The 12,315-nt window shown below is 37.2% G+C and overlaps 1 protein-coding gene, 1 non-coding gene and 1 pseudogene across 2 annotated transcripts; all 3 read right to left on the bottom strand.

Annotated features, from left to right (window-relative positions):
* Nucleotides 1-281: 281 nt before the first annotated feature.
* TRNAW-CCA lies at nucleotides 282-353 on the bottom strand. The gene has a single exon. It is a non-coding gene; the product is annotated as a tRNA-Trp (tRNA).
* An 899-nt stretch (nucleotides 354-1,252) lies between these two features.
* LOC113273253 lies at nucleotides 1,253-2,000 on the bottom strand (annotated as a pseudogene).
* A 639-nt stretch (nucleotides 2,001-2,639) lies between these two features.
* LOC113271512 (40S ribosomal protein S26-3-like) lies at nucleotides 2,640-4,769 on the bottom strand. The gene is made up of 5 exons (XM_026521399.1): nucleotides 4,617-4,769; nucleotides 4,443-4,535; nucleotides 4,260-4,344; nucleotides 4,032-4,162; nucleotides 2,640-3,013 (listed from the first exon to the last, which is right to left on the bottom strand). Exons 1-5 carry the CDS (start codon nucleotides 4,617-4,619, stop codon nucleotides 2,909-2,911), a joined length of 417 nt encoding a protein of 138 aa, XP_026377184.1. The 5' UTR covers nucleotides 4,620-4,769; the 3' UTR covers nucleotides 2,640-2,908.
* Nucleotides 4,770-12,315: the final 7,546 nt, after the last annotated feature.

Raw genomic sequence — 12,315 nt, 5'->3', positions numbered from 1 at the left:
TCCTAAAGTCGAAAAGCAATTCTGAGTGTGCATCCAAACGCGCTATAAGGTTTTATTGTGTCCCCAAGTTAATATTGTCTACGTTTCTAAATTTTTCTTTTTTTTATTATTGGTCCTTTTTAGTCTGGCCTATTTTTAGGTTAAAATGAAAAAGATGATATTAAGTTATTAACTACTATTTTCTAGAGACAAATCAGAAGAACAACATCTATTTGTACTTTTCAAACCGGAAACACCCTCCAGACATAGGCGTTCCTAAATACCGAGAGTTTTTAAAAAATTGAACCTGACATGAATCGAACACGCAACCTTCTGATCTGGAGTCAGACGCGCTACCATTGCGCCACAGATCCTGTTGTTGATGGTTATATTGAGGGATAATTGGATTGCCAGACGCAGGTGGCGGTGGCCGAGTGAATCCAACAGGTCTCCAAGTTGGGAGGCATGGACGATTACCAGCGACACAAAATGGAGAAGGATCAATGTGGTTCCTAGTGAGAACAGCCAAATAAGAGCCGCTCCCTTGATTCACACAAAATGGCAAGTTGTCATACGTATACAAACGGCACCATGTACAGAAACTGGATTAAGGATTCTATTCATCAAAAGAGGAAGAGAAAAGATCCTAGGGCGCTAGTCGAGCTGAAGGGCTTGCTAGTTTGCAGGTAGCTTGTTTCGAGGTTTTCTCAGCGGCTGAGCTAAAATGGAGCACATTTCGAGTTCGCTATCATATTGTGTTCTTATTGCTACAAGTTGTTATATCCTGGAGGCGTCATCAGCCCACATAACCGCTACAGCCTCCCTTCCTATCAATGTAGCAGCGCGCTATTGCCTTAAAGACATGTAAGACGCAGACATGGTTCAACTTCTTTTTAAGACTATTACTGGTATAGTATGTTGGGATTGCTGAGCTGCAGGGTCTTCGTGATTGCTTAATCAGCAAAGCAAAAATAAGAGTGCACATCCAACCCAGACTAATTATGGAGGGTAAAAGTAAGCCTAGCCATTTTTGATCCAATTCTCCATGACATTCCTTAAAAACTGATGTCCAGCAGTTTGTAGGGACTACTTAGAATCTAGAGCTTACACAGTCAAATCTGCTTGATATAAGATGGCCTCTGGTAAGGTTACTTGTATATTGTGATGAATTTGGGATTGCATTGCACTGCAAACATGTATTTGTACTGATCAAAAACATTTACAGGACGATAGCATCATAGTATTGATTGAACCTTCTAAAACACCAATGGTATTAAATTAGAGCTCCACCCTTGGCAACTTCAGTGAGGACCAATGCAACTAAACCCAACATTGCGGCTCTTCCATTCCACATCTCCGCAGTGGAGGACATCAAACCATCTGATTTCGATTCAACACTCACACCTTGAGCTATTGGGACAAGTGAGGCCACTGATAGTAGAACACAGGTATATAAAAACCACGGAAGTCCTCCATCAGCCAACTGTGCTGCGACATCAGAACCTTTCGCGAGTTATACTCCCATAGCAGTAACAAATCCAATCATGGCAAGTCTGCCATTAATTCTCTCTGGTGCAGGCCCACCAAATGCTAGCAAATCTGTAAACTTAGTACTCATCTGCATGGTTGAAAATTTGTAATTATCTGGTTAGATGAAAAAATTATCACCAAATTTAAGGATAAAATAATATGAATATCAACGCAATGAACCTTAGGTGCAGCGCGTGGTGCTGGAGAAGGAGGAGTTGTCATTGGATCCTGTTTCTCCTATGCCATCAGTAAAGAAAATTCGATGGATTAGAATCCGTATAATCAAGCGTTAGCTAATACAAAGTAAGACATCAAACAATGTAAGTAGTTACTATCAAATAACAGTCGGTATACTGCATAGATGGTAGTAGTGTATGTACCTTGGCCATGCAGGAAACTCTGAAGCTAACGTTTCTTCGTGTTTGCGTTTGAACATGGGTTACATGGTTAGACAAAATAGAGTGGTAAACAGTTGATGCAGAAGCAGACATTATATTTCGAATATATGATATATTAGTAAAAAGTTATGAATTCTCTAGATGCAAGAGCATAGATGTGAGAATAAAAGGCTCTTGTGGTGATACAAAGATGAGTGCAGTGTATTAGTATGATGATGAAGTAACTAATATGGCTATATATAGACTACAGAGGAAAGAATCGTGAATTGGTTTATAGAAGTCCACATGAACTAACCTAGTACGAACCGTTAATTTACTCAATTTTGAAATGGTTTAGTGTTTTGTATTCATGGGATGAAGTAGTGGCATCACGGTGAAAGAGTCACGGGATACGTTGTAGTGTTTTGTATTCATGGGATGAAGTAGTGGCATCACGGTGAAAGAGTCACGGGATACGTTGTGAGATTTTTCTTATGGTAGACTGGAAGACTGTAGAGTTATCCCCTATTTTCATCCTTGACAGCCTCTGGAAGAAAGATTCAGAACCGGATGTAAAGAATAACAATGAACAAACCATGCACTAATCGAAAAACAGGAACAGGAAAACATTCCTGCAGGACATGGAAGGGGTCTGGCATCAACATTGGAAGTTGAGGCCAATGTTGCAGGGTTACTTCTTTCCCTTAGCAACATTGGAAGTTCTAGGATTTACATTTTTCTCTTGTGCCAAAGTAAGCAAATGAGATTTCATTTAATCTACTTATAATACTACGATAACATTTGAAAAATACACCTCGAGTTCCAACATATACTAACGAGTCTAGAGAAGTATTTCAAAATTTTACCCGTTGATGCATATAACAAAACAGAGTCCTCAACAAAAGATTTCCATAAAATAAAAAACACACAAAGGAGAAGGTTGTTATCTAGGTACCACCCTGAATCCAAAACTTTAAAACATTGACGGTATCAGAAGACAATTCAACTTCTCGACTTGTTGCTCAAGTACGGGCGGCTGGGGCAGCTCCAGGTACACCAGTAGCTCCAGGTGCAGCACCAGCTCCTGCTGCGCGAGGGCCACCTTGGGCGGGCTTTTGAGTGTCATCCTACAAGAATGAAAATAACTCAGCATCCATCAACAGTGAGAGTAACATTATTTGACATCGAGGAATCCCATTTATGTAAACAATAGCAACAGATCAACTATAAAACACACATGAAACCATAGATTCATTTCACATGCAGTCATCTACTTCAAACGATTTCGTGATAAGTAGTTTAAGTGAACAGTGTGAAGGAAAAGTAAACATCAGCAAGAATGAACTCAATTGTAGAATACTATAAAGTAACTAAATACTCCCTGGATCACTGAATGTTACTTTACTTACAGGCTGCTGCCTACTTCAAACATGAATGATAAATAACAGCAGTTTATGTTAATTGGCATTAAATGAACATCATGGAGGAATGGTTACAAGGATGCCAGAAATAATGTACCTCTTTGGCAGTTAAACTTAGAAGAATTTTTTTTTGCTTAATTGATTTTTACGATTAACAACCAAAAAGGAGGCAAAAAGAGTTTTACAAAAAGAACCAAGTGCAAACAGAACTTAAAAGCAAAAATCAACTAACAAAAAGGAAACCCCCGAATAGGGCACCCAAAAAGGAAAGCCCAAAACCAATAATCAAAACCTAACAGAATTTTACAATATTAACAGACTCTGTAGTATAATTGATTTGGAGATTCAAGGCTTGTCAGAAAGGAAGGTTGAGCATTCCCTCTTAACAACATGCTGCCCCTCTTAGCCAGCTTGTCAGCTGAGAATTTATTTCTCTGTAGCTGTGAAATAAGTTTCTCACACGACAAGCTGTCTAAACGGGGACACTGCACGATCCTAGAAACCGAAATGGCATTATACATAAAAAAAGATTCCCCCATGTCTCACAACAATGGCTAATAATTGGTTAAATGGTATCAATATAATGCAACACTAAGAAATTCTTCGTTGCATGATGACGAACACGAACTCATTGTTACCAACACAAAAACATACAGATAAAGAGGTATAAAGATCATCAAATTACTCATAATGAGCTACTTTCAAGAAAGGTCAGGGTACATACCCGACGTCTGAAACGTTGAGGTGGGTCACGGTTCCTTCTCTTCTCTCTAGAACGAACCCTCACAACATGAGAATGAATTGCACATGAGACACAGTAAAGCATCTTGGCGTACAATTTAGGCAAAGTGTATCCTATACACATAAAAAACCCAAAATCAAATTACAAACTATTAACCACAATCAATCTTAAATAAAAATGCAGAAAGAAAAAAAAAAGGTAATAATTTACCATCATAAACACAAGCTTCTTGAACATCTCTAACTGCAGCTTGTTCAACAATGTTTCTCACCAAAAATCTCTTGATTGCCTTATCCTATTCCACCACCACAACAAAATCAGAATCTACCTTATATGGTTCCACTTAAATCAGATCTTAAAGATAACCGAAAAAATAAATCTACGAATATTAACCTTAGGGCAACACTTTCCACAGTTGGAACAACGAATGAAATTAACATGACCACGACCATGTTTGTTACGACCACCATTCCTCCGCTTAAACGTCTACACAAACAACCAAAAATCAAATGAAAAACATGTAACAATCAAGATTGAAACATGATTATGACTTCATTTGAGACTTACCATATTTTGGAGTGGGATTGATCTGTAGCCTCTTCTTCTTATTATTCCTGCAAACCCTAACTATAGAGATGTCTCCAAAGCTCTTCTTCTGTTGTTCTAGGGTTCTATCTCCACTTGAGTTAGTGATGATTTATATTAGGGGTTTTGTTTCGTGGGTCTATGGGCTCACGCCTTTTCAACGCTTAATTGTTACTCTCATGGTGGCCCAAACCAACCTATAAAATTACCGGTGAGAATGGACCGGATTGCACCAGTTTTAGCCTTATCTACATCCAATCTAACTTTTGTATCCGTTTCCAATCTAACATTCAACGGATTTGCATTTAATGGATACGAGGCAAATTCGATATGGATAATTTAACGGATTTTATTTTTACTAGTACCACAATTGATGCCACCATGATTTAACTTTAGTATCCGTTTTCAATCTAACATTCAACAGATTTGCATTTAATGGATACGAGGCAAATTCGATATGGATGATTTAACGGATTTTATTTTTACTAGTACCACAATTGATGCCACCATGGTTTAATGGATTTTCTTTTTACTAGTACTACAATTGATGACCATCTTGATAATACAACAAATCATTATTGCTAAGGGCAAAATGCAATCGCTAAAAGTTTTTTGTATGCTCTCAATTTTTAGTCCTAAAAACTAACAAGATGAATATATAGTGGGTACATACTACAATAATATTTTATAAAAATTTCATATGCGTAATGTAGGTGTCTAACAGATTTTGGATCCCACAAATAGAAGCCACATCCAGGTCACTAATGTTCAGTCAGGCATTCACTCGTAAAAAATGGATATATTACAAATACTTAGGTCTCGAGGGTGAAATTTGGTTATTTACAATCTGAAGGCTTGGTTTTGTATTGCTGTGAATTTTCTAAAAGCGTTTTGAAATGACAAGGGTATCAGGTACCACGATCTTTCTGATATCAACCTATACAAGACACACCTTATGTAAACTAGTACAGGCAAGCATTGTCAAGGAGATTACTTAAAAAAGATGTACACTTGGTTTATTGCGTAATTTCGTATTCAGACAAGTCTTTAGGATCAAACAAAGTGTTTGATTAATGTACAATGTTATTACTTCAGTTATAACTATAACAACATAATTATAATGCGGAAAGTAAAGTAAAGACACACAAAAAAACTTTGTTAACGAGGAAAACTGTAAAGCAGAAATGTGGATAACAAAAAATAACATCTACCAAGTGCTAATAGCTATAAGGTCATAAGAGATGAGTGCTGAGACAGTACCCAGGTCGACATCTGGTAAACAAGTCTTTAGTACATTCAAAGATATGAAGGTCACTACATTCCCACATCCATGACCTGAAAACAAAGACAAAGCCATGCGCACGACCTGAGTTCTGGTGCCCATAGTGAAGAGTAAATCAACGAAGCATGTGGAAGTCAAGACCAAAATCTCGAGACTTGAGTAAGGATTACAACAAGCAATGAGAACTACACCCAGGTCGATGAAGTTACTTGGCAAGGAAGCAAATACTTTCTCAGTTTAGAATAAGCGTCTAGTTAAAAATTCATGCAAGCATCTGAAATTCTGCCTTGAAATTACACAAAAGAATATGCACTATGGTCCGGATAGTTATGGAATCGTGCACAATGTTAGACCATAGCAACTAACTATGCCTATGAACTTACAAGCAATACAATATTCAATAACACTAAAGACTAAACAATTATCCACAAGCCCAAAGTGATTTTGTAAATAAAATTATCTTACAAGTGTCTATGAGAGTCGTAGCAAAAGCGAACATAATCATACAAGGAAGTTTGTGAGCTTCTGCTATCTGAAACTAGATTAGGTATGCAAACCTCTTGGCAGTTCGCGAAAGTCAGACTCAAATGGTATGTAAACCGAGTATGATCTCTAGCAGTTCGCTAAGTCAGATTGAAAGGGTATGCAAACCGGGTTTGCAAACCTTCCCGTATTCGGAACTCAGATGTAAAGGTTATGCAAACCGGGTTTTCAAACCTCTAAAATTTCCGGGATTCATATTGACTAGCCAGATATGCATACTCATGCATACTGGGTATACATACCTTGCTCCAAGCAGATATGAAATTCTCTCATTATTAAATATAAAACATTTCCAATAACCATAAATAATATGCGTTGTTTGATTGCGCAAAAATATTTTGTCAATAGTAAATTGTTCTAACTAAGTTTTTTAAGGGTCTGTGAACATCCACTAATCAAATCATAGTCCGAGAGTTTAACCAAGACAAACTTGAAATCGAAGTTCTCTTTGCAATATTAAATCTACTCCTTCTTTTTGCTCAGATTTAGTCCTTTTGGGCTAGATCTGAGTAAGGATTTATAGTTTTTTATGAATAAAAATAATCTAATTTTTTTTATAGGTTTTGTTTTTGTTATTTTTGGTGTCTATGGACACATTTCTTCGCTATTTGGGCGATCTTTTCTTCGTCTTTTGGACGATTTTATCTTTGCTTTAATAGCGATTCTTTCAAATCTCTGTGGTGTTTATTGGCTGTTATTCTCGATTTTTCAAGAACATCAACAATTCTGCTCAGCGTCACTTTGGATTCATCTTCAACAAGAGGGATTCAGGGCACCCGGATTCGTTTGGATCTACAAGATTTTGGGCAAAATACTTCATTTCATTTGGAGCATCTCTTATTAAAGAAGATAATGATTTTAAATGGTCGGAATTGATTCCGGTTCACACCATCATTCATCACTACTACATCTACAAAAATTGGATGTCTTTGCGGTTCATGGCTCTTTCTCTTCGCGATGTACTTGCAATTGGTGTCATCATTTGTATTTAGGTTTTGATTATCTTGTATTTTGGTGTTTTTGATAATCTTGTAAACAATCATGTGATCATCATTTTGGTCTGAATGAATTGAAATGTGATTTTACCAACAAAAAAAAAATCTACTAAAATCGTAGACATTATCTTATAAGATACAATGGTAGATACGATAAGTAAATATGATAGGACAGTCTTCACATACCTCTTTGTTGATGAATTTCTCGTAAATTTATTTGTTTGTTCTCCGGTCTTCAATCTCCGACGGTTATTTAGTAATATTTAATACTCAACTACCGTGCTCTAATCCTAGTCTGAGACGTGACTTTATTAAACTAGAAACCAAATGTTGCTAATATAATTCGTGAATAAGAAATAATCCACGGACTTTTGTAATGGTTCACGGACTAAACCACAAAAACGCGACTAGATGCCTTTTTTTATCACGTATTTGATGTTTCCTCTTCTAGGAAAGATGGTTATTATTCCACACACGATTGATTTCCACATTGAAGTGTATATGATGTTTTAAATTGTAATTCATTTACAAATTTACAATTTATGTTAAATAATTATTTATTTATGCTAGAGTTGTAACTTAGGAAAGACTCACAAAATAAAGAGAGTCTTGAAAAGGAAAAATCGCTCACGAACTTACTTAGGATTCAAGCAACCATTCACTATAAATAAAGGGTTCATGTAAGCTACATAATTCATCCCTTAGAAAATTTGTGTATGCTTCATAAGGTTGTTTTTCACTACTTATGTTCTTCAAGAACAAGAGTGAGACAATAAGTCTTTGCTTGGTGTTGATGGTGGTTTTTGGTTTAGGAAGAAAATCATAAAAACCAATATTACTACTCCAGTATTCAAAATATTGTGCTTTGATGTATCTATATTCCGTAAGGAATTTAAGAGATATGCTGGAAACCTGGAGAGTGCCTATGCCTCTCTTTTTATATATATGCAGCTACATTTGCAAGTTTAACCTGGAGGAACTCAATAAACATGCGCATATATGTATATAACAGTATTCGCTGTATTCACAGAGTAATTCAGTACGTAATATATATAATTATTAGAACAGACAATATTGGTGCATTTTGAAATAATCCAAGGTGTTCTAATATTTTATCATGAAAACTCAAGATCCTAGATGAATTGCTCACTAGTATAAATCCAATTGAGTATTTGTTTATTGCGATGTTCCCCGCTGAACTTTTAATACTGACACGACATTATGTTCATTCTCAGCTGAGTAGCACGAATTTCCCGAAGTGTCCAAATTAATATATGTATAAAAGGTGTGTGATCAAAAGCAAGGAAAGCTGTGTCAACAAGACCAGGCATCTATCATGTTACTTTCAAGAGTAGAAAAATTTAATAATTTTGTGCTAACGCACAAAATCCACTTAAGTTGCACAATTTTGTGTCAGTACACAATATCAATTATTTGACCTAATTTTATGTCAACTCACAAATTTGATTTTTTCCCCATAAAGCTGGAGAAATCACGATATCTCGATCCCTATTGGTTGAGACTTAGCCGAGGCAATCTAGAATTAATGTATCTTATGGCCGGTGGGTGTAAAACCCTATCCAAAGTTGATAAAATCAAGGAAAAGGAAAACTGTGATTGACTAGGTCGGTCACGGGAAGGGAATCGGCCACGCTATGTGGCCAGACAATCTAATATGCTTTGCGCCTCCTATGGACGGCCAAGAATGTCCCATGTTGGCTATCTCACGCACCCCTTCTTAATCGACCAATCAGATCGCTCGTGGCCTACATGCTCCGCTTTGAATAGACGACCAAAATAGGCTAGTCGAGCAGCTTGATTTTATTAAGAATTAAATCTTGGTCGTCCAAGTCAGTCGCAAAAGGATCACACCCGACTTGACCAGTCAATTCAGCAAGACAAGCCCCTACCATGTTTGGCCAATCAGAGGCCATAGTAGCTAATTGTTGCACACCTATCTTCCCGACAAATCAGATTGATCATTGCTTACCTGCTCCGCGCCCAGTGTTCGGCCAAAGTAGGCTAGTCGATCTCGTTAATTTCATTAAGGATGGGATCCTGACAACCCAAGTCATTCGCAATGCGGTCACGACCATCCAACCTGGCCGATCAGTTTAGATATTTTAACTGCTTCCATGTTCAACCGATCAAGCTCCATGGACACCACCTGTCTCCCTTCTAATTCTCCAGCCAAAGTAGGCTAGTCGAGCGGCCCTAAAATCTTATCAAGTTGAAATAAACCTCCCAGATCAGTCGCGGATTGATCTCAACCTTTAGACTTGGCTAGCTGATTTGACTGGTTTATATTTAATCTTGGTCAACCAATGAGGTGTCGTGACTGCTACCAGTCGTCACTCTTCTCAATAAACCAATCACATCGTCCATAACTCACATGTGCAACAACCAATGATCGACCAAAGACGGCTGGCCAGGCTCCTTAAAATTATACATAAAGCATTTTTTACTGACCGTGTAAGTTGCATGTGCCAAATATTTTAAACATTAATTTTAAAAGTTTTGCGGCAGATCCGACTCATTTATTATCATCGATACATAACATGTATCGGTTTTGTTTAAAACCTAATGATGATACATTATCTGTGGTGGTTTTATTTAAAAACCTAATAATATTTAATCGAGAGCACCACGTGTTTGAGTGCTTCTCCTGACAATCCATGAGAGACTTGACTTGACACTTCCTACATATATCATAACTCGCACGTGATTGGTCGAGACCTGCATGCCTTACATGCATGTTCAACACCACTTATTTAGTTGATTAAGCAATCACGTCTTCTTCTCTACCTTTCACAATTACTTTTCAGTCAACGAGAGGTGTTGGAATAACCACCTTCCATAAAACGACATGCCGGCCAAGTCAAGTCAATCTAGTCATGCAGGCCAGGTTGGTCGAGAAATCGAATTCTTTTATAAATTTTCACTCGAGACATCAACGATGTCGTAAATGGGGGATGTTCATCAGGGTATTGGTCTGGCGGCCTACAACGTACTGTGTGCAACACACCCATAATGAGAAAGTGTCAGGAAAGGCGGACAGTTGATGAGTGAAGTAGTATAGTGGATGCATAACCGGCCCATCCCTCCTTGACAATAAGAACATGGTTCTCATCACTTTTGCACAATCTCCACAACCTCCACTTCCTATGAGGTCAGGGTGTTCGACAATGACTTGCTATAAAATGGATTTTCAATCTGTTGAAGAGGCAATCAACGCAAGTATCTAGAAAACACAGAGAACATACAACTTACACCTTACAAGAAAGTTCCATATTATGATACATAGTCATAAAAAACCACACCTTACAGAGTTCATCACTATGATCTCAATACCTTCTCTGCTTCTCTCCCTAAGATCAACCCTTCTCCTTCCTTTGTGACCGAAGTAAGACTGGAATGGCCATTTCTTGGTTTAGGGCAAACTTGTACATATTTATCTCTCGAATCTAAAGTACTCTTGTGCAATATATTTTTTTAGGGTTTAGACTCGTTTCTTATCAACCTATTTCATCTTACCATTTTTGGCAGAATCAGTTTTTACCCTAATACACCTGGATATCGCGAACACAAGTTGTTAATAATCTTCTTAGATAGTTGTATCTAGGATAAGTCAATAATCCTTGTTTATTATAAGTGAAAAAGTGGGGGTACACCAACCTCACCCAATATTTCGCTTAACAATATGTATGGACTAACTCCAACATACTTTTAAGAGAATCAACTAGACAGTCAGACTCAGTCTTAGTAAAAACTATATCAAAGAGTTATATCTCAATTCTTGATTCGATCCCAACTCAAGAAAATAGAAATCTTCAAGTCTTATTGAATACAATAGAAATAACTTGAACGGTACCAAAAACTAATGTTCAAGGATCAATCAATTTCAATCAACAACCAAAGGTTGGATTTACAAATTGATCGATTCAATGCACAACCTGTGATATTTCAATTATATAACAAAATATAATGCGGAAAAGAAATAACACACACAGTGGAATTTTTGTTAACGAGGAAACCCCAAATGCAGAAAAACCCCGGGACCTAGTCCATATTGAACACACACTGTATTAAGCCGTTATAGACACTAGGCTACTACAAACTAACTTCGGTCTGGACTGTAGTTGAACCCCAATCAATCTCACAATGATCCAAGGTACAGTTGTGCTTCTTATGTCTCTGATCCCAGCAGGATACTACGCACTTGATTCCCTTAGCTGATCTCACTCATAAGTAAGAGTTTCTACGACCCAAAATTGCAAGTTTTGACAATAAACAAATATGTATCTCACAGACAAGTCTATCAAAGGATCAATATGTCAAAGACTTTAACAAACAAATCTGTATCACACAGAAAAGTCTACAGGAATAGATAAATCTGTCTCCCACAGAAATACCTACGAGTTTTGTTTCGTTTTTTGATAAATCAAGGTAAACAGGAACCAATTGATATACCAGACTTATATTCCCGAATAACAGCCTAGAAATATCAATCACCTCACAATAATCTTAATCTACTAGCGAAACAAGATATTGTGTAATCGCAAACGATGAGACGAAGATGTTTGTGATTACTTTTCTATCTTTCCTATTGGAGAAATTAATCTCAAGCCAATCTTACGATTTGGACAAATACGATATAAACAACAAGATCAAATCGCGCAACTACAACGAAAATAGTTGGGTCTGGCTTCACAATCCCGATGAAGTCTTCATGTCGTTAACGTATAGGGTCTCGGTAGAAACCTAAGGTTAAAGGAGAATCGACTATAACTTATACAACTAGTATCACACAGGAGGTGTGGGGGTTAGGTTTCCCAGTTGCTAGAGTTCTCCTTTATATAGC

The sequence above is a fragment of the Papaver somniferum genome, chromosome 4 (assembly GCF_003573695.1).
Source record: "Papaver somniferum cultivar HN1 chromosome 4, ASM357369v1, whole genome shotgun sequence".
NCBI classification, from domain to species: Eukaryota; Viridiplantae; Streptophyta; class Magnoliopsida; order Ranunculales; family Papaveraceae; genus Papaver; species Papaver somniferum.
This window is presented reverse-complemented; position numbering and strand designations above follow the sequence as displayed.